This window comes from Arvicanthis niloticus, chromosome 5, assembly GCF_011762505.2.
Source record: "Arvicanthis niloticus isolate mArvNil1 chromosome 5, mArvNil1.pat.X, whole genome shotgun sequence".
Classification (NCBI taxonomy): domain Eukaryota; kingdom Metazoa; phylum Chordata; class Mammalia; order Rodentia; family Muridae; genus Arvicanthis; species Arvicanthis niloticus.
This window is the reverse complement of record NC_047662.1, coordinates 19,585,467-19,607,963: the sequence shown is the minus strand read 5'-3', so window position 1 is coordinate 19,607,963 and position 22,497 is coordinate 19,585,467. Positions and strand designations below refer to the sequence as shown.

The following is a 22,497-nucleotide window of genomic DNA, read 5'->3' as shown; positions in this document are numbered from 1 at the left end:
GCACCAGCCCCTTTTAGTTTGCAAAACTCGTGGCTGTACCAGCCGTCTTTCAGGCAATAGTGCATCTCAATGAAAAAAATTTTAATGTTTGAAGATTGTTTATTTCACAAAAAATGTGAGGTTCTATTTTTTTCAGATGTTCTAAAACTAGTATTTCCCACTCGTATAAAATGTGAACATATATGGCCAGGCTACAGACAGGGAAGAGGGAAGCTGCTTAAGAAAGCACGTCTACACACACACACACACACACACACTCACACACACACACAGAGGCAGGTGAGAAGATCATGCGTGCATGCAAGATGGGAAAAGAATGCTTGTATTAGGAGACAGGAATTCTGGGTAACTTAAAATTGTTAAGCATGTCGTTTAAGAAGTATCACCTTAGGGGCCAGAGAGAGGGTTCAATGGTTAGAGCACTGGCTATTCTTCCAGAGGACTCAGGTTCAATTCCCAGAACCCACATGACAGCTCACATCTGTCTGTAATTCCAGTTCCAGGGCTTCTGACACCCTCACATAGACATACATGCAGGCAAGACACCAATGCATATAAAATAAAAATAAATTATACTTAAAAAAAGTGCCGTCTTGCAAAAGATGAAAATGTAGACAAGGTATAACACAATTTCTATAGAGTGTCTATCTAGAAAGCAAAACACAATCTCAAAGGAGTCAGAATTTTTACTCACTAACAAGGCTGCTCACCTGAGCACCCTTCAGAAACTCCCAATGAAGACTCCCCTGACTCACTGAGCAGGAAGGCAGAGCTGCTGTAGCCCCATGGTCCAGCCTGGACTAGAGTGCAGTCGCACCAGGTAGAGAGGAGGAAGGTGGAGGTGAGTGATCAGAGCCATCAGCGTACAATTGCAGAGAAAGAACAGGGGACTCTAAACCTGGGGATTCTTCCTTGTGCCCTTGAGTCAAGAACTATGCAGAACATTGCTCTGGAATCCCACATGTGAGGTACAGTTGAAAGAATGATTGACTGGCCTGGTGCCAAAGCCTTGGCTCCCCAGAATCTGTGCCACACGGCTTCTGCTGGGAGTCCACTGCAGCCGTCAGCTGTCAGAGCAAGGGCACTGGCTGCCCAGCAGCCCCTCTGTGATTACGATCACCTTGCCTACAGTCTTCAGTAGCCTCTTTCTACTGTGACCACAGACTGGGCTGAAGAGCTGTGCCTGGCAGTGTCCCAAGTACCAGTCCAGTCCACCGTGTGCCTGCAAGGCAAGTCCCTCAGTTTCCTCACCTGAGCTCTTCTTGTCCTACTGACCTAAACAGGTAGAGGGTTCTCAAAGCTTCAAATCTGTGGAAGAAACCACAGAACTGTACTGCAAAAATAAAAACGCCCCACAGAGGCTGGGGATGCAGCTTCAGAAGACAGGGCCTGTCTAGCACATGTGAAGCCCACGTTCAATCCACAGCGACACACACAAACACACACAACAGAGAGAGAGAGAGAGAGAGAGAGAGAGAGAGAGAGAGACAGACAGAGAAGAGAATTCAAAACAAGCAAAACTAAAGAAAAGCACACACCACAGAGAGAACACTAGAATCAGGACTGGTGACATCAGGCCACTTGTCACACAAAAGCCTGGAGACTCCAGTTTGGTCACTGGAACCTATGACTCTCAAAAGTTGCTCTCTGACTGCCACATTGTGCTGGGGTATGTGCACACACACACAATACTGATATGAATAAATAAAACTTCCTCAAATCATTAACTTGTGAAGAACACATAAGTTAGTTGAGAAGATTAAGATGCCGGTGGATAAGATACTAGCCAAGAAACAATGGAAAGGAGATAAAAATGGCGGGGCCTGTGGGCATTGCTCAGCCGCAAGAGGGCGTGGCTTCCATCGAAGCGGAGAGGAATAGAGTGGAGCAAGCCCCGCCCCCACCCCATAATACCTATCAAAAGCCTTAAAACAGCTCCTTTGGTTCAAATTTTTTCTTTCTTTGTCTGTCTGTCTGTCTTTTTTATGTTTGTTTGCTTGCTTGCTTGCTTGCTTGCTTGCTTGCTTGCTTGCTTGCTTGCTTGGAGACAGCGTTTCTCTGTGTAGTTCTGACTGCCTTGGAACTTGCTCTGTAGACCAGGATGACCTCGAACTCAGAGATCTGCCTGCCTCTGCTTGCTGGGATTAACGGTTGTTCACATATCTTAATCTGTTTCCTAAGGCTATGCTGGTGAACGCCTCCCCCTCCCCCCTCCCTCAGACGCTCACACTTTCATTTCCTATTTCTGAATATTTCCTCCGCACTCCATACTCTGAGTACAGCCCCAGATGCGTGCTCATCGCAGTCACCCTCCGCTGTGACTAAATGTGTCACCATGAGAACTGGAAACAACCGAGCCCTGCTCATCGTGGGATAGGCACACAGTGAGGAGATCTGACCAAAATCTAGAGTGCCAGATGACGCGCAGATACTTGCAACATAGTCTATTAGTGACAGAGAATAAAGCCCTGCCACCCTCACAGGAAAAGAAACCCCTAGTCAACAGGCTGGAGACACACTGAAGTAGGCTGTCCCTGAGGGCAGGTGGCAACTTGAGGCAAGGGTTGGGCTGCTGCCAAGTCTTTGGCTTCCGGTGCTTCCCAAACATTCTCGGTGAGCAGAAAGACTTTCGTCATCACTTAAGCAATAAAAATAAAATAAATAAAACACAAGAGCAGTACTCTCCTTCATCCTTGTTGATTTCTCTCTGGAAAGTTCCTTCATAAGTCAGTCGAGGCTGGTTGGGTAAAGGTCTGTCCCTGAGCATTGTGGCTTCATGAAACAGCCTCATGCCTGGCTTGCACTGCCTGCCTGTCTCTATTTAAATCGGCTCTCCCTTGTCATTCTGGACGCTTCTGGAAGGCAGAAACGCCCAATGTCTCTCTTTAGTCACACCTAGCCAACAACACTGATATTGATTGGTTAATCATCAGGATGTCCCATACAGATGTGTCTTAACTAAGATGGACACTGGGTGTCAAGGATTGCCTGTGGGCTGGAGAGTGGCGTTGTACCACCCTAGAGCTGAAGAGACCCATAGAATCCAGCAGGGGAGGATAAAGATACAGGTGTGGCTTCATAGCTACTGCCTGCTGATCCTCAAGGGTTTGTACCAAATCCACGCTAACCCCCTGCAGCCCACTCTGGCCTTAGCTAGGCAAGGAACTCCAGTCTCTGTTCTCAGTCACTCAGCCTTGACCATCCTTGTCCCACAGACGCTGGAGACAATCCAGCTTCATGCCGTGAGGATTTATTTCTACTTGACATCAGATAAGGAAAAGCGGGTGTAGAATATCAAGTTCAAATGTGATTGCAAAGCACGGCTAGATTTTCCCTCTGAAAAACAACTGCCGGTGACTAAATTGATCCTGGGCTAGAGACTTGGAAGAGATTGCATTCACATTTCCTGATCAAAAATGCAAAACAGGCAAGCTTGTGATTCCTGCAAGGACCCCTGTGTCCCACAAAAATCTGTAGAAACCCGGAGCAGTTTTTTGTTTTTTTTTTTAAACAATTAAAGAGGAGGCAAAACGTTTTTCTGTTAGCACACAGGTGCGGTGTGAGAGCATGGATGTGTGTGTTTATGTCTGCATGAGTGAGCATGCGTAGGCAGGTCTGTGAAGTCTAAAGGCCAATAGATCTGCCTCCATTGCCCTCCATCTTGTTCATGAAGGTAGGCTCTGTCAATTAAACCCTGAGCTTGATGATGGGGGCCTAGCCTCATCTAGCCGGCTTACCCAAAGACCTCAGTCTCCACCTCCCCAGGGTTGCCATGTCTACTCTGATCCTCTTGTTGGTGAAGCAAGCACTTTATCCATTGTGCCGCCTCCCCAACCTGGGGAGAAATTGTTTGGAGGTTTTGAAGAAGGTGTTTCTGCCCAACAGAGGCTGACTTCCCAATTCTTGATCCTCCTGTCCCCACATCTCAAGTGCTGGAATTTGGGGTGTCTCCAAGCCTCCTCTAGTCTTCCTGCTTTCCCCAGCCCCAACATTCCAGTCAGAGCAAACAGGACTAGCCTCTTCCAACACCCCACTGGGCCAGAGCACCCAGCAGGTGTCATGGGAACCAATGGACTCAGTTAGCGGCCCCTGGAGAGGGTGCTGAACATCCCTTAGTAAGCTCTGGGCTGCCCCACTGCTGGGCCAGGAAGTCAACCTGGCCAGCCCCTGCTAACATGGGAGATGATAGCATTTAACCCGGTGCTAAAGGAGGAATGAAGGAGGGAAAAGAGGGAGAAAAAAGAAAGGGAGGGAGGAAAGGAGGAAGGAAGGAAGGAAGGAAGGAAGGAAGGAAGGAAGGAAGCTACCTCAGTGCTATAGCTGGATGAATAAAAATGGTTGAGGGCTGGAGAGATAGCTCAGTGGTTAAGGGCACTGACTGCTCTTCCAGAGGTCCTGAGTTCAATTCCCAGCAATCACATGGTGGCTCACATCCATCTGTAATGGGATCCGATGCCCTCTTCTGGTGGGTCTGCAGAGAGCAATGGTTTACTCATATAAATTAAATAAATAAATCTTAAAAAAAAAAAATTGCACTAGCATGGCATAGTGACATATGCCTTTAATTCCAGTGCTCGAGTGACAGAGGCAGGAGGATTTCTATGAGTTTGGGGCCAGCCTTATCTACAAATAGTTTGCTCTTACTTAGGGAGGCAGTCAGAGAGCAAGGGAACTTTTGCTTAGGACTCTTGTCCTAGGTGCGGCAAGACACTCCACCCCTCCCCCACTCCTCCCACCTCCTCTCCAATGTTCTTTCTGAGTGCAGACCTAGTGACATGTTCTATTAGAGCCTACGATACTTTTTTATGGAGATAATGTCACCGATCTTTGGAGATATTTTGTACACTGTCACCTCTTTCTTTTAGGAAGCACCCACTGCTCAGTGTGGCTCCAGCCATAGCCACGCATGCACCATGCTGGGAGTCACCGAGGTCCAGGGACCCCTGAAGAGTCCACAGTAGCACCCTCGCTCCGCCTCGACCCAGCTGCCACCCAAACCTGGCAGTGTGCGGGGCGCAGGCGAGAAGAGGATGCAGAGGCGCAAAGGGCCCACGCGTGAACCGATCTTGCTGTAGGTGTCGTCCCTCCCCCTGCCCCGCCTGGCCCTGGGGTGCGAAGTGACAGGGTGCGAAGTGTCGCTCGCTCGCTAGATGGCTGCGTCCGTTCGCCACAGGAAGGAGGGAAGGAGGCCGGAGGTGCCTTCACGACACGCCGCGGCCCTGACAGATCTGATAAAGAGGAAGGAAGCTGGCGACGCTGCGGATCTGAACTGACAACTCCCCAAACTGCCGGCGTCCTGCAGCTGGCCCCGCGCGGTTTGCAGAAGTGGCGCCTGAGAGAGGGTCGCCTGCGCCCTCTGCCGGCTGTGTGGAGAAAGCCTTCGTCTGCCTGGTGCCAGCCAAGGCTTTAGGACCAGGGTCCATCTGGCCTCTTGCTACGAAGCATTAAAGCAGGACTTGGGTGTGCACAACTTAACTAGGCTTCTTAACTTGTGCTTGCTGTCAGAGACGTGCCCCCAGAGAACAAACCCAGTGTCGGGTGCGCCCTAGCTGGGCCTCAGTTTACCTGATAATCTAATTAGTTTGGTTGCCAACCTTAATGAGAAAAGGAGGCACACTTCTAAAGATTACAGACTTCATAACCGCTATTCAGTCTGTCATTGGACTGTGGTTTCTGAGCTGGGTAACAAACAAACGTCTCACACCTCTGTCTTTATAGTTTCCTTATCCAGAAATGGGGATGGTCTATATAAGGACCATGAAAGAGCTCTAATATGGTAAGGCACTCAGAATAGTTGCTAATGTAATATCCACACCTTTGTTAAGTGAAAGTGTTTAAATGTCAGAGTGTGGTCGGGAAGCCTGTCAGTAGTGGCTGACAGGATTTTCCTAAGGCCTGAATTACAGACCAGAGTGCATTCTCTGTTTTGCTAGACTCTGTCCCATGTTCCCTTAAAGCCCTCCCTGAAGCTGTTGGATGTAGTATTTTGCACAAATCAGTTAGGTCTATTTGGTTGCTGTTTAAATTTGTCCCCTCTTTCTCTCCACCTCTTTTCTTTAAAACAAAAAGAATAATTTGGGACCGGGTATTATATCCCAGGCTGGCTTTGAACTCACTATCTAGCCAAAGATGACCCTGAGCTTCACACCCTCCAGTGTTCACCTCCTCAGAGCTGAGATTACAGATTCACACGGTACCAGGATTGAACCCAGGGCTTCAGGCTTGCTAGGCAATCAGTGTACCATGCGGAGGAGGGGGTTCCATCGCAAGCCCCACTTCCGCTTTATAATGAACCACAGCACTATTCTCCGAGTGTCTTCACTGAGTATGGAACTTTATATTGGCAGACTTCCCCCAGCCCTTTAAAGATGACCTGTACCCTAGCTGCAAAGCCACCCTGGTTTCCCCGTGGTCTCCACACCGGCTCTGTTCCACTACTCTGGCTGACTTAAGGTTATTTTAAATGGTGGGCAGTTTCAACATGATGTGGTGTTTGTTTGTTTGTTTGTGTTTTTGTTTTTTTTTTTCGAGACAGGGTTTCTCTGTGTAGCCCTGGAACTCACTCTGTAGACCAGACTGGCCTCAAACTCAGAAATCTGCCTGCCTCTGCCTCCCAAGTGCTGGGACTAAAGGCATGCGCCACCACTGCCCCACTCACCATGACGAGTTTAGGTGTGTTGAGTTTGTTTTTATTCTGCCTGGATTTTAGAGAAGTTCATGGATTTGTGGGTTGATTCTTTAATTAGTTTTTAGAGAGATGGTTTGTACTTTTGTCTTTTTTGCTTTAGAGAGTTCTTTCTCTTTTTCTGTATCTCTCTGTGTGTGTGTCTGTTTGTCTGTCTATCTGTCTGTCTCTCCCCACCACCCCCCACCCCCGTATATGTTTGTGTTCTTGTAAACACATGCACATGTGGAGGGCAGATTGTCTCCCCAGATCAACCTACAGCTCAATGTTTTTGCTAGACTGACTGGCTGGCTGGCAAACTCCCTGGTCCTCCATCCCCAGTACTGAGGACACTTGAAATAAGGGGACCCCACAGTATGTGACCTTTGGGGTCACTTGTACCGTGGAGCAGTCATTTGGCTCACCCGTATTTCACCATCTATCACTACCTCATGCCCTTCCGTGGTTCAGTATTACCGTACAGATCTCCATGTCAGCTTAGCCCCCAGTCAGACGGCCACGGGAGCTGTCTCTCTTATACTGCAGGCAGCACAGCTGTAGAGATGATGTGACTACGGGAGCCCCGCTACCCCTCCTTCCCTCCAATAGTCCCCTCCTGTTTCATATCTAAATTCCTTCCTTCTCCCACCTACCCTCCCAGCTCTCTCTTGAGCCCTTCCTTGTCCATCACTGCCCCCTTCGACTTTGACTTTATTCAACCAGGCCACAATAGGCCGTGTGTGTGTGTGTGTGTGTGTGTGTGTGTGTGTGTGTGTGTGTGGTGTGTGATTTGTGTAATTTATATAGGTCATGTATATATACAATATATATACAATATATTATATATAATATATGCCATTTATAAAGGATATATATATATATCCATATATATATAGTAATTTGAACATACCCAAACCCTATCCCCCTCCCTCCATGGCCCTCACCTCACCTCACCCTAGTCCCTTTTGTCCCCTCCTCAGGAGTTTCATTTCTACCTCTATGTCATCTGTGCCTATGTGACTGCGTCTAAACAAAAATCTAGGATTCACAAATGAGAAAAGGCAGGCAATGTTTCTCTTCCTGAGTCTGAGTTAATCCACACAGTGTGATTGGCCACCGTTTTATCCTTTTTTCTGTAGAGGACACAACTCTCTTAGTCTCTTCTGTCTCTGATGTTCAGTCTCAGTGGACGTTTACAGAGCAAAGCTAGGCAGCAGAGACACTTGAGAGAGGCTGGGCTGAGCGGATCGCTCCAAGGCGGAGAACAGCCCCATTCTGTATGGCTGAAAACACTTCCACTGTGTATAAGCCACATTTCCTTATGCATTCCTCTCTTGTTGGACCCCTGGGCTAGCTCTGTAGCTTAGCTATTAAGAATAGCACTACAATAACCACGATGTGGGTGCATCTCTGAGGCGTTTAGATGCCTGGAGTGGTACAGCTGGGGAGTGGACTAGCCCTAGTTTGTTTTCTGAGGAACCTCTGTTTTGATTTCCATGGCTGCTGTGCCAGCTTGCATTCCCACCACCCTGAATAAGGGCCGCTCCTGCCTGCATCCTTGATAGCACAGACCCTTTTTAAAAGCATGCGGGCGGGTGTGTGTGTGTGTGTGTGTGTGTGTGTGTGTGTGTGTACAACTGCAGAGCTGCAGGCGGTTGTGAGCCTCCCAGTGTGAAGCCCGGAAGCAAACTCAGATCCCAGCAGGAAGAATGGGTGCCCTTAACTGCTCAGTACTTTCTCCAGCCCTGTGAGGCATTTGTTTCCGTGGTAATAGCCATTCTGGCTGGGATAAAATGGACTCTCAATAGAGTTGCAGTTTTTATCTCCCCGTTAGTTAAGAAGGTTAACAGGTTTTCAAATATTTATTGGTTATCTCATGTTTCTTCTTTTAGGGACTGAATTCGGTTTATTTGCCCACTTATTCATGGATTTTTTAAAAGATTTATCTATATATGTGAGTACACTGTAGCTGTCTTCAGACACACCAGAAGAGGGCATCAGATCCCATTACAGATGGTTGTGAGCCACCATGTGGTTGCTGGGAATTGAACTCAGGACCTCTGGAAGAGCAGTCAGTGCTCTTAATCTCTCCAGCCCCTAAACATTGTTTGAGTTTGTGATTGCTAGCCATAGACCCCCCCCCCTTTTAATGATATAAAATTGTGTGCTGATGCGGCACCCCACTCTTCCCTAGCCCTCCCTTTACTGAATCCCCCATCTCCCACTCTGAGTCCTTGTTTCTGATCTATTTCTCCCCCCACCTCTCACTGAAGACTGAACCCAGATCCTTGTACATGCAAGACAAAGGCTATACCACTAAGCTATATTCCCAGCCCTGGATGATTCATTTTTTAATTCAAGAAGAATCTAGATTCTAGGGCTGGTGAAATGGCTCAGCAGTTAAGAGCACTGACTGCTCTTCCGGAGGTCATGAGCACATGGTGGCTCACAACTATCCGTAATGAGATCTGATGCCCTCATATGACGGGGGGGGGGGGGGGGTGAGCAGAGTGAGCGGGGCTGGAGCAAGAGGGAGAAGGGAAGGGGTTGGGGGAAGAATCTAGATTCTAGATTTTTGGATTCTAGACATTAATCCCCAGTTAGATGTGTGGTTTTCTTTCATTCTCTAGGCACCTCTTTACTCCGATGATTGCTTTTGCTATGCAGCACCTTTTTAATACCACACAGCCCCACACATCTATTCTTGCTGTTGCCTCTAGAGTTACTTTTTCAGAAATTCTTCACCTGTGGGGTTTAGTTTTAAAAGTCAAATGTCTAGCAATATTGCTAAAACCTAGACTCACTTGGGAAAAGAGCCTCTGTGAGAAACTGTCCAAATCAGGTTAGCTTGTGGACATGTCTGTGGGAGATTGGCCCAGCCCACTGTGGGTGACACCATTCCTTAGGCTCAGCCCTAAACCGTATAAGTATGATGGCAGATGGCTGAGTAAAAAAGCTGGCAGCATGGCTGGATTCATTTGATAAACTACAACATGGAATTGTAAGCCAAACAAGCCCCTCCTCCCCCAAACACTCTTAGGCGAGGTATTTGCCCACAGCAACGGATATGAAACTAGGACATTATCTGTGCCTAGGTTTTACACGTTTTCCCCCTAGCTGGTGTTTCATACCTTACACTGTGGCCTTGATCCATTTTGTACAACTTTTGCACAGGTTGAGAGCTAGGCGTCTAGTTTTGTTCTTCTACATATGAATATCTAATTTGCCCAACAGCCCACACACACTTCTTTCCAATGTATGTTTTTGACACCTTTGCCAAATATTAGGTAGTAGTAGCTACATGAGTTTATTTCTGTTCTATTCCATTGGTCTACATATCTGAGGTTGTGCCAGTACCATGCTGTTTTTGTTACTATGGCTCTGCAGAAAATTTGAGATCAGATATTGTGATACATATAACATTGTTCTGTTTATGATTATTTTGGATTTTTATGTATTTTGTGTGTGTGTAACCTGGTATCTCTCTATATATTAATGATATATATCTACACACACACACACACACACACACATCCTGAGATAGTTTTGTGAAGAATGTTACTGGAGTTATGATGGGGAATGAGTTGAATCTCTTCTGAGAATGAAAGCAGAAAAAAATTTTCAACAATAGCTTCAAAAACCTAAGTATAAACCTAACCAAAGATAAAAGATCCCTATGAGTCAGTTATAGGAAGAAAATCCTCCCTAGACACCACCACAGGATATCATAGACATTCCCTCAGCTCCCTTCTCAGGTGATTCCACATTGTGTCAAAATGAAAAAAAAAATTTTTTTTTAAAAAGCCACAGCTGAAGTAGATAATTGGATCTGACTTCCAGTCGGAGTTAGTGTGTATGTTTTAAAGCAGTAAGACTATTTGCATTTAGGAGTGTCCTGAGAGATCTGCTACTTGCTGTAATCCTGTTTTTACTCTGGTTGGATTATTGTTTTCTTTCTCCTGTTTGCATTGGGGGCTTCTAGCTGACTGTGTTGGACACTGCAGATCCTTTCCTAGCTTTTTGCTCCTGCAGCTGCATGAGGTGTATGTCTGTCTTCTTCTCTCCTCCTAGCTTAGGGCTCCTTGAAGTGCCTTCTGCAGTGCTGGCTCAGTGGTCATGACCTGTTTTAAGCTGGTGCTTGTCTTGGGATGTCCTCTTGTTCTCTCAGTTTTAAGAGGACTTTGCTGGATGTAGCAATCTTGGCTGGCAGTTCTTTACTTTCAGGACTTATGATGCCAGGTTTCCTGGCTTGCAGGGCATGTTTCTATCGAGAGCTCTAACACCATTCTGATGTTCCTGTGCACTTTTTCTTACAAATTTTAGCATCATCTATAAGGTGTCATAGTAGGTTCTTCTCTGATCACATGCACTTGGCTTCTAAATATCTCTTGGGTTTGGATGTCTACTTCTTTCTTTAGATGAGGAGTCTCTGCCCCAATTCCATTGACTACTCTTACATCAAGTGAGCATGTAAGGTGTGCTCACCCACATATTCATCAAGGGAGGCAAGAGGTAGCTTTTGGGGTCTCCCTCTACGCTCTTTACCATTTGTTCATTCATTAATTCCCTCTCTACCATCCATCCATCCATCCATCGATCCATCCAGATGGGGTTTCTTTAACCTGGAGCTTGCTGTTTCTGCTGGACTAGCACTGTGTGCCCCTGGAATCCACCTATCTCCACCCTATTCTCCACACCCCCTCCTCCAGGCTGGTGTTACACATGAATTTCCATGACCGTGACTTTGAAAATCTAACAACAACCTCGTAAGTGTATGTCTGATATTTTGCCAAAGGGATGGAAAGTTGGCATAAAAATATATTTGAGATAGATTGGAATTCTGCTTTTATGAAATGGTACATCTATCCAGGCCCAGATTTCTACTCAACTTTTCAATCCTTGGTAGTTCCCTCCACAGAAGAATCACATTTTGCCAGATTTGGCTTTACGTAACTAAGAATTTAGGGTTAGTTTTATCTCTTAAAAGATTCTTTCAAAACAGGTACTTATAGATCCCATTTTCTCTCCATCACCCAGGTTTCCTGAGGAAAGCGGTGTTAGCGGTTTAACTTCTCATCTGCTTAGTACAAATATGTGGCATTTATATTGATGTTTGAAATCTTTCAATTCTTTTTATGTATCCGGATGTTTTGTCTGTATGGGTGTTTGTGCGCCACACACATACTGGGTGCCCAAGGAAACCAAGAAGGTGACAGATCCAATAGGACCAGAATCACAGTTGGTTCTGAACCACTTCTGTGGGTGCTGGGAGTGCAAACCCAGGTCCTCTGGACCAATGCCTTTAACTGCTGACCCATCTCTGCAGGCCCCGGCCTTTGCTATCTAATGCTATGTATAGAAATTCAGCTGAACTGTTAAGAATCTGCAAATTATTTTAGATTGCACATATGTGTGTGCAATTGCCACCCTTTTCTCACTTCCACCCATTCCTATGCCTTCCAACCTCACTGTGCTGCTGTGACAGAACAACTCCTGAGTGTCACAAGGTTTCCGAGGCATGGTCTTGTCTCACCTTTTCTGGATGTTTCCAGTGGAGGTTTTTATCTGGTTAAATAAATTGCTGGACCCAGGGTTGGAGAGTGAGCTCAGCAGTTAAAACCATATAGTGCTCCTGTCCAGGATCACGCCAGGCAGCCTGCCAGTCCAGCTCCAGGGGATCTAATGCCTCCTTCTGCTCTCTGCGGACACCCACGTGCATGAGCACACATGTGCATACACATATACATACACACATACACACACAATTTTAAAAGCTGTTCTATTTTGCTATGAGTATTGGTTTCTACTATTCTCTGCACCAGTTATGAGTTAGTAAGCTTCCTTGGAAATGTACTGAATCAAATCTGAAAAGTGGTCTCAGAACAGCTTTATACCAAGTCATGTCTATGAAGAAGGAAAAAAAAAAAAAAAGAATCCTTTGATAGTGAAAATATATTTATTTAATACAATAGCTGCCAGCAATATACTGGTGTTGATGTTCCAGAGAGAAGAAAATGCAAGCATTTTGTAATGAGCTTTCAATTACCCAAGACATTCTAGAAACTGCTCCAAAGCTGCTCAGCACTGTGGCTTGGGAGCGATATGTTTATGGCCTGGGACTTAATTTTTTTTCCTTGATAAAATAATCTTAATTTCCCCCACTTTGATAATGACCTTTTAGAAGTCTGTGAATTTCACTAACAAATGCTCTTTTGCTCTCTCTTTTCATTGCCAGCTCAAAAAAACTGCTGAATCTGTTACAACTCGATGAGGTGTGGACCAAAATCTTCATGAAAAAATAATTCCTACTTCTCATTTTTTCTTATTTCCTAAATGGGTTTTTTTTTTTAAATATGCAGAAATAAATGCTATCTACATGCAACTCTGAGGAGGTTCTGGAAGTATAACTCAGGAAAAGTACTAATGCCTAAATTCTAGAGCTGAATCCGCCTAGTGTACAAACCAGTCAGAACCTCTTAACGGTATAAACTGCTCAGGAGGTTAGAGCTATGAAAGGAAATGTTACTGAGAAAACTGCATTGTATTCAAAGTCTGGATCTATATCAAAAAGGAAGTTATGGTATTAAAACAACAAGGCTTCCCACTGTTCAATAGTTTCTTAGTATCCACTGGAAAATTCTGAGACTCCACTCAGAATCACTGCTCCAAGATGGAGAGGGCTTATAAAGAAAGGGCAGGGGGAGGAGTCAGCGGTGGCCGTCAGCCCACGTACTGCATCAGCCGCGTGGAAACACATTTTACATTTCAAGATTGTAAGCCACGATCTCTGCACACAGAGTACAGAGTGCTTGCTGCAGGCTCTTCCTTTGTAAGCTTCTGTCCATCTGCCAATCACAAATCTGTTTGACTTTCTCAATATAAAACTGTGCTTCTCTAGAAAGGAAAACAATTCTGTCTTTGCCAAAACCTAGACAGAGTTTCCTTGGATCTCTAGAGACAGCAAGAGCAACCAAGAGGCAGTTTAGGAAGCCAGAGAGAGTAAAGGCCCAAGCGTGGGCACTTCACACCCACTGAAGCTCGTCTGGTGTGAGGAGCACAGCTCTTACCCAGAGACCCTCGCCTGGCCCACTCAGAAAGAACAGGCACTTCTTCTCTGGAATCTTCAAGACTCAACCCCACCCACGGCCAAGTCATCACTAAGCAAAGTTGGGACACTTCCACCCACAGAGACACTGCAGGGTCACTTCCCAGAAGAGAAGAGATGGTGCCTCCTCATTGGAACCAGATATACCACCACCCAGTTTGCACGGTGCTCACACCCTGATCAGCAATAAGGGTGAAACCTGTGGCCAAGGCATCTCCCTGAGCTGCAGGGACCACTGTCAAGTTTTCCCCTGTGCCAAGTGAATTATTGCTAAGTTTTAAAAGAGAGCTGCTTTGAGTCAGAACGCTTCCATAGAGCCGACGTTTATTAAGTGTCAGCACGCCAAAGGCTGCACGGCCACCTTACAGCAGCCAACTGCAGAGTGAGACGTCTGTAAGAAAGAGCACTTCTTGAACATGGTTTTTTTAAAAAAAAAAAAAAAAAAATCACCAAAAAAATGTGGCAAAGGGTACAAAGTCACAAGCAGGCTCTGGAGTACTTTCTACTGAGAAAGGCCATCTTGTTTGGGTAGGAGGGGCCACTGTTTTACAAAGCTCATTCTCCTTTGTTAGACTGCAAACAGCTTTTAGCTCAGGCTTTGTTTTTAAAACTGAGAAAACAAGCAGATGTGGTGGTACAGGCCCTAAATCCTAGCTAGCATTCAGGAGGCAAATACAGGAGGACCGCCACAAGTTTGAGGCCAGCTCGGTCTGTCTATCAAGTCCCAGGCCAACCAGGGCTTCAGAGTAAGACCCTGTTCTCCAAACAAACGGCAAGAAAAACAGAGGGATCTTCTTCTGTGTGATGACTGACATTAGGCAAAACTGTGGAAATATACTCTCTATGACAACTACAATTTATCCCAAGAGAAGTAAAGGACCTCTCACTCAGTCTGATGCAAATGAAGGTGGGACAGGAGCAGGTGGCCTGAGCTTCAAGGGAGTTTAAGATGGCCCAGATGACACATTCTTTACCCTCTCTCCAGAGTAAAGTGTACTTAACAAATTCAGCAAACTCCCCCTGAAACTGCTTATCTTCTGAGTGGCTCACATGCTAGTCTTTGTTGCTCAAAGACAGGAAGATAGGTGGTCACCCAAGAAAGGAGCTTGTTACACCAAGGGAGGTGGGGCTTGGTGCAGCTCAGGGACAGAGCCTTGTCAGGCCTGTACAAAGCCCTGGGTTCCATTCCAAGCACCACAAAAAGAGAGAAAAGAAAAGTCAGTCACAGCGAAAGCAGCACTGCTGCTGCAGATGTATGAGTGGCCCTGGGTGACACCCTCACACAGGTAAGGGAGACAGACTCTGCCCAATCTTCTCTTGTCATCTTGAAAATGCCTTCCCAACCCTTAGTCCTTCTCTATGTAGTATCGGATGTCACAAGTTATATAAATGACACATTTTAGGCAAAATTAAGTGTCTACCAAGAAACCATCATCTCTACAGAAGCAGAGTTGTCAAATACTCCAGAACAGCATGTCTGACACAGCAGTGAGCCTTCTAGACTCCTTACTCAGTATTACAACTCCCCCAGTACATAAATATTCCTGGACCATGCACACAGCAGCATGGAGTCCACTGATGTTACAGGCACTATTCTAACAGCTGAACACTGCACCTCAAATTCTGCCATCCACACAGTGAACTGGTGTGATGGTCAGGGCTCCAGAGTAACAGCAAACTGTCTCTTGGGTGACACGCTTGTGGCGAAGTGCCTCCAAACTGGAGGGCAGCAGATGGGCAGGGCAGGTGGGCTGGGTAGAGGAGTTTAGATACTGCTCAGGAGTGTATACTGGACAGGCCTACTTTGTTTACCCTTAATCCTAGTCTTGAGTAACTGCATGGTCGTGCAATACACTTCTACTTTAGAGGAGGCGGAGCAGTCTGTTAGGAAAGCGTAGTCTGGGGGAATCTGAAGGCATCTCTCAAAGTGCCCTCTACTTGGTAAGTCTCTTGGCGACATCACTGTATGCGATTTCCACCTCCTTGTCGCTGGGACAGGTGTTGGTGAACTCATCCCTGCTGTAGGCGTTTGTCAGGTATCTCCAGATGCCCGTCATTCCTTTAGGAATATCAAAGTTGCGGTATTTTTTGGCCACCACCTGAAATATAATATAGACCAAGAGTTACAGCTTTCTTCCAAGTCACCACACGAGGCATGTCTGACTGGAGAGACCTTTATTAGCACGTTCCATGGGCAGGAGCTCTTCCAGAAGACTGGAGTTTGATCCCTAGCAGCCTGTAACTCAGAGGGCAGGCCTCCCAGGTTACCAAGGTGAACATGCTCACACTCACAGAGTGGGAAGCACATCTCGCACGTAGACTAGAACTGCACACTACTCTGGGCACCGGAAACACAACAGAGACTAGGAAAGACTGCCTTGGGCACAGGGAGATGGCCAAGTATAATCACTGGACAGACAGCCGTCTAAACACAGACTATTCTAAGTTTGTTTTCTTCCTTTTTCAGTTTGAGCTGTTTTTCGATAGAGCCTCATCTGCCTCCATCTCCCAGATGCCGGGACTGCATGCACACCAGCTTCTACAAGCATCTTTTCTCGTCTTGGATCTTTACTGCGCCACAAATGCTCACTGGCAGTGCATTTAGCTTGGTGTCTCACAGAATTAACATTGTGGTCTTTGAACGCTAGGTCATGGTCACCACAGAGAATTGGACAGTGTCAGTCCGGTTCACAATCACCTATTACATCCCTTGGGTTTTAATTCAGCCACAGGAGGAAAATTGCTCAAGTCTCAAAATTTTTCTCCTTGGAACGGGGTGTCATGTAGCTTAGTCTGGCCTCGAGAGGGGAATCCTGGTCTTCCTGCCTCTACCCGATTCCTGAGCACTAGGACTACATGTTCCTGATACAGTTGACTTTTAAACATGATTTTCTACCTAGTTAGCTCTAGGATATATTACCTGTGCCGACTCTGGCTGGGGTAGAGAACGGCTCTGGTGAGGGAACACTGCTCCTGGTGGCACCCCCCCCCCCCAGCGGCCTACCTTGACAATGTGGAGCTTGGGCAGCAGGTTGCAGTCTGCCAATGTCATCTCGTCGCCGTCCAGAAACCTACGTGTAGAAAATTTGATGTCCTCCATACTGTTCTCGTCGATTTCATCAGGGAGGGGAGAATTCAGATACTCATCCAGCTTCTGCAGAGTCTTCAAGAGCCCCCTCTCCAGTGCTGAAACACAGGAGAGCACCATCAGAGCGGAAGCCCAGCCCTGGGCAGGGTGTGCCCCAGTAATGGCACCAATTTCACTCCTACCCTCAGCTCAGCTTGCCTGCATGCTAGTTTGAGCAAGGGCAGACCTGAAGGAGAGTGGTGTCTATCCTGCCAGCCAACAAAACCATCTGCACCATTTGTGCCCCTCACAAGCGTGCTGTGGCTCAATCCTATTGATATTTAAACTGCAATGATCTATGGGAAAAGGCAATTGTACTAATTCACAGCTGGGAGAAATTCTTCCAAGATGGAAAGCATAACCCACCCATGAAGAATGTGTCAAGAGGCACCAATGCGTGTGCAGACAACCTAAAGAGAAAGCCTGGGCTCTCAGCCTGCCTTACCCAAGGCACGAGTTCAGACTGGAAAGTCACTGGTACAGGATGAACTGGCAGCAGCCTCCCTAAAAGCTACATGGACTGAGATGACTGTCATGACTCAAACGTGGACTAAGCCAGTTGTGTGCAGCTGGAAAGACAAGGCCAGTAAGCCTTAGGAGGAGCAGGGACAGTACAGACAGAACATGGACAACAGCAGCTCTCTGTAGAACTCCCTCTGTAGACCAGACTGGCTTTGAACTCAGAGATCCACCTGCCTCTGCCTCCCCAGTGCTGGGATCTTAAGAGAATCCTAAGACTGAATAAAAGCCAGTGGAAATCAGTTATAATTTATGTTAACCATCATTTTTTAAATGTTTTAAACTTTTATTTTTATTCCATGTATATGGGTGTTCTGCCTGTATGTGTGTCTGTATACCACGTGTGTACTGAACATCCTGAGACTGGAGTTAAAGAGTTGTGTGAGCTGTCATGTGGGTGCTAGGGATTGAACCTCTGTCCTCTCAAAGAACAACCAGTGTCCTTAACTGCGAGCCATCTCTCCAGCCCCTACGTCAATCATTATTAATAATTTATGTGTCATTGTAAGGTATGACCAATGAAAAAAAGACACAGGTGCTAGGAGGCTCCAAAATAGCACTAGCCACTGAAAGGAACAAAGTTGTCAAGTTTAGCACAGCAAAGGTGTTTGTCCTAAGGATCAGGAGACACCAAGACTAACCACTGGGGGGCAGCAGCAGGTCACCAGAAAGTCATCTGTCTGGAAATTAGGACTGTTACTCTCCTATCTCTAAGAAGCTATTCAAAAAACAAACAAACAAAACAAAAAAGGCAGTATAGTATACATAGCTTAGAATTAATTATATTAAAATAAAAAATATTTTTGGCTTATGAAAATATGGAAATGAACACCTTGTAGTTAGTAGAAATACAAACTGGTACAGACTTTGAAATTTTGGTAAAAAATGTGTAAAGTAGCTAGAGATGGTGGCACGGGGCTGTGATCTGCATCCTGAGAGCATGGTGGCACGGGGCTGTAATCTGAATTCAGGGGAACATGGTGGCATGGGGCTGTAATCTGAATTCAGGAGAGCTGAGGGCCTCCTGAGAGCTGAAGGTGTGCACTTTTCCTTATCCTTTGAGTCGGTAAGACGCCTTCCCAAAGGGTGAGGAAAGGTGCAAACCTTCCTACACCTATCTGTAATCTAGCTCAAGGGCAGTACCTGATAGCATGGTCAGAGGCCAGCTACAAGGTCCAACAACTGAAAAATGCACATAAGATCCCTATTAAATAAGGAGCATTTATAAAGCCTGAGGCAGACTTGTTTTGACATGGAGGGATTTGAGGAATGTGGGGGTTCCCAGGCGATTGCTCTGTAGCCAGCCATGTCTGGAATGCACCGTCATCTCCTCTTGCTTGACCCCCAGAGTGCTGGGATCACAGGGGCAGGAAGCATTTATAATGCACAATAATATGAATGTGCCCTACATCACACGTTTTATATAAAGTGGCTCCCAGTAACCTTGGATCTGTCACTGAATTACATACTAAAATCATATTGAATTTATTCCCCAATTATATATAAGTCAGGGAGGATCAGAGAATGTCTCCTGGACACAACGGGACCCTATATACTCATGAACTCACAGCAGCTGGGGTTGCCTGCACAAGGCCAAATCAGTCAGCATTCCAGCACAGGAATGGGGAGACTCATGAACCCCCATCCTTGGCTGAGGAACTATTAACAATTGACGGCTTCTGGGTAGAGAGAGTCAGTTTTCTTAGAAGCTGTGGTTCCTGGTAGGTCACCCATGCTCCAGTGGGTAATCCCACACTGGAAAATATGAACAGCAGACAGGCATTGGTGGTGCATGCCTTTAATCCCAGCACTTGGGAGGCAGAGGCAGGCGGATTTCTGAGTTCAGCCTGGTCTACAGAGTGAGTTCCAGGACAGCCAGGGCTACACAGAGAAACCCTGTCTCGAACACCCTCCCCCCCCCAAAAAAAAAACCCCAGCAAATTGTAAGCAATGGGCTTACAAAAAAAAAAAAAAAAATGAAGTTGAAAGAGTAGGGAGACAGGGTGAGTCTGAAAGATGGAGAGACGGGGTGAATCTGAAAGATGGAGAGATGGAAGCGAATCTGGTGGAGTTAGTGGGAGGAGGGGAGTGAACAGGATCAAAGTACATTGTGTGCATGTGTGATAGTCTCAAGGAACAAAAAGATCCCATCTTTCAAAAGTTATCCCTGTAAACCCTAGCTTTTCCAGTAAGCATAACTTGCTCTATTATATGATTTCAATGGGCAGATTCAAGGCAGAAGCATTCAATGTGTATAAACATCCCTGTGGTTAAAACACATACCCAGCTGAGCTGGGGAGAGCTCAGTGTTAGAGCCCTCGGCTAGTATGTGAGAAGCTCTGGGTTCTTCCATCCCCAGAGTGGGTAATTTTGAGACTTTGAATTTTGAGATAAGGTCTCCATCACCCGAGCTGGCCCCTGCCCCAGCGGTGGTGGTAGAATTGAAGATGTGCGCCACAAGCCTGGTTCATTTCTCTTAGTGCTTAGGTTACATAAATCTACTCCGCCAATGTGTACCTGTTACCAAAAGATCAATTGATTGATCAATCTATATTATTATTTATCTATCACCTATCATCTGTCTCTCCTCCCTCCCTCCCTCTCCCTCATTTCCCTAAATCCTATTGGTTTACACTGTACTTCAATCTAAGCATTGGCCCTGGCCCACGTTCACATGGCTAAGGCTATCAAATCTAGACATTTAAGTCCTTAGAATTGGGCCCTAAGGGTCTTTAAATATTCAAATATATTGGATTTTATAAACATTTACTAGGCTGGTAAAACATAGACTTGCATAAACTGTGGTTATGAGTGTTGGGAGGTGCAGCCCCGCTGCCTAGGCTTATTGAAAATATGCAATTGCTCAACACACGGTAAGAGAACTGTAGTGTGAGCGAGAGTGCGCGCGCGCGCGCACACACACACACACACACACACACACACACACACACACACACACGGACAAGCAATCAGCTCAAATTTAATTTAAAAGTGTTTTCTAAAGTCTCAGAGCAGTGACAGGCCCTTGAGGGAAAAAAAGAACCTTGGCAACTAGACTTCCTATTTCCCCACAGGTACTGACCACAAAGCCTTCCACGTCACGTGTTTGTTGTGCCCTTTATTAGTGGTGCAGCATTGTAACGACAGTGGGCGTAGGTGGCCACTTAAAGCAGTAACAACTTGACAGATAAAAAATAGAATACAAAGTTATACTTAAGTGAGTCACTTCTCCTCCCCAGCCTTCACTCCCAAGGCAAAGGAAAACTCATCTCTTCTCCTCTTCTCCCCACTGTGTGGTAAAAGAAACCCAAGCAACAACTCTCCAGGCCTCAAACACTGCACACAGAAATAAAAACATTATGACCAAGAGAGCACAAAGGCCGGTCAGGTAGCAGGCCTGGGTATAAAAGCTGGCTTTGTGAGCACGAGCTGGGCAAGCAGGCAACGCAGCCACTCGGGAAGCAGTTCTCCAACCTAACGTTTGCTTAGGGGATAAGCTGCTTGGGTAGAACATTAGTCAGGAAAACGGCCAATTACTCAAGAAAATGGCTTCTAAACCAAGGCAGCCACAGAACACGTAAAAATAGGTGGGTGCCAGGCCTGGCACTAAAAAGGTCCCTTCCCCCTTCACTGAAGAAAAGCATTCCAAAAACCAAGAGCAAAGACATGGAAATCCCACAGTGAATTATGAAACCAAATATTAGGAAGGAGCCATAGCTAGAGACTGAAATAACGGGGAGCCAGCCCACACTTCATTCTTAGTCTCTGCGGCTATTCACAGCACCGATGCCCACCCCTCCCTGTGGGCTAGCCCACAGGTGCCCAACCCAAGCGACCACTCTGCCTCCAACCACTGCAGACTCCAAATATTTTTAGGGTACCTATCTTTGTTTCTTTTTGTCACTGTTCTAACTTTTGGGGTTTGGAGCATATACTTGTTTGTTTTGTTTTGTTTTGTTTTGACAGTTTCGTGTAGTCCAGGTTGGCCTCACACTTGGTATCTTTTAACTAAACAAACAAACTGTATCCGCACTACTAGACTACCCTCACCGTAATAATGATCTGAAATACAAACTCTAGTGTCACGATGTAAAGAAACCTGAAGGCTGCAGTCTAACTGCCCTCTGAAGACTACTCCAACAATTCTTCACTGAGAGTAATCAGCACACAGACACAACAAAAGGTGGGAGCTAATTTCAGGCTGCCAGCACCCCATAATAAGCAAGAGACTTAGTGATCAATTTGTCAAATCCATCTATGTCAGCCCCCACCACTGCTGTGTACCCACTGCTCTGAAGGCCCCAGCTCTCTGCGGTTCCCCTCTGGGTAACTCATTCTCAGTGTCTGAGAACTCAATGCCTCACCACACACCTGCCCACAAGACGCCGGCCCTGAAGCAAACGCTGGAAGAGCAGCAGCTTAACCGCTTATTCAGGGTCTCATCGTTCTCCTGACTGACAGCTCAGACACTTAAAGGAAAGGCTGAACTTCACACAGCCCCTTACACTCACAATCTTCATAGCAGCTCAAACTGTTGCTTGGGTTTTGTTTCCTTTTTTACCTTCATTAGCCTCTGGTCTTGAGTTCTTGATGTAAGCAGAGAATTTGGCAAAGATGTCCATTCCAGCAGTGTTTGACTCTGGGTGTTTTGGTGAAAGCTTTAAGTACCTAAATAGAAAACATAAAACTGGGTTACAGATCCTTCCAGAGGACATCAGCTGAAGTTCTCTCCCCAGCAACCTCTTGCTGGCTACAGACATCTCTGAATGGTTACCAATCTTAAGAAACACCTCTGTTTTCTATGGCACTTTTTAAATGTTTTCTCCCTTAGGAAACAAAGCTCTGCATGGTGCTTTTGTTCACATATTAATATTCTTGGCAATCCAAGGACATCCACTCCCACCTCCATTTAATGACCAGAATGCTAAGGAAACGGTGGCTTGTCAAGGGATGGCATGTACTCCATCTTCAAGTCCACCATGGCAACCATTAGTGCAAGGAGGCTATCAGAAGACAACTGTAAAAGAGCTGCAGAGACATAAAGCTCTATCTAGTCTCAGCACCAGAGGACACAGCTCTCAC

At 46.1% G+C, this 22,497-nt stretch overlaps 1 protein-coding gene across 1 annotated transcript in view; it reads right to left on the bottom strand.

The window, feature by feature from the left end:
- Positions 1-12,601: 12,601 nt before the first annotated feature.
- The window catches only part of Clic4 (chloride intracellular channel 4), a 55,587-nt gene continuing 45,691 nt past the window's right edge, over positions 12,602-22,497 (bottom strand). The window contains exons 4-6 of the mRNA XM_034502105.1: positions 21,977-22,083; positions 16,774-16,955; positions 12,602-15,868 (exon numbers count right to left, since the gene is read on the bottom strand). Coding sequence (XP_034357996.1) covers positions 15,704-15,868; positions 16,774-16,955; positions 21,977-22,083 — 454 coding nt within the window. The 3' untranslated portion in view covers positions 12,602-15,703. The remainder of the gene's footprint in view (positions 15,869-16,773; positions 16,956-21,976; positions 22,084-22,497) is intronic.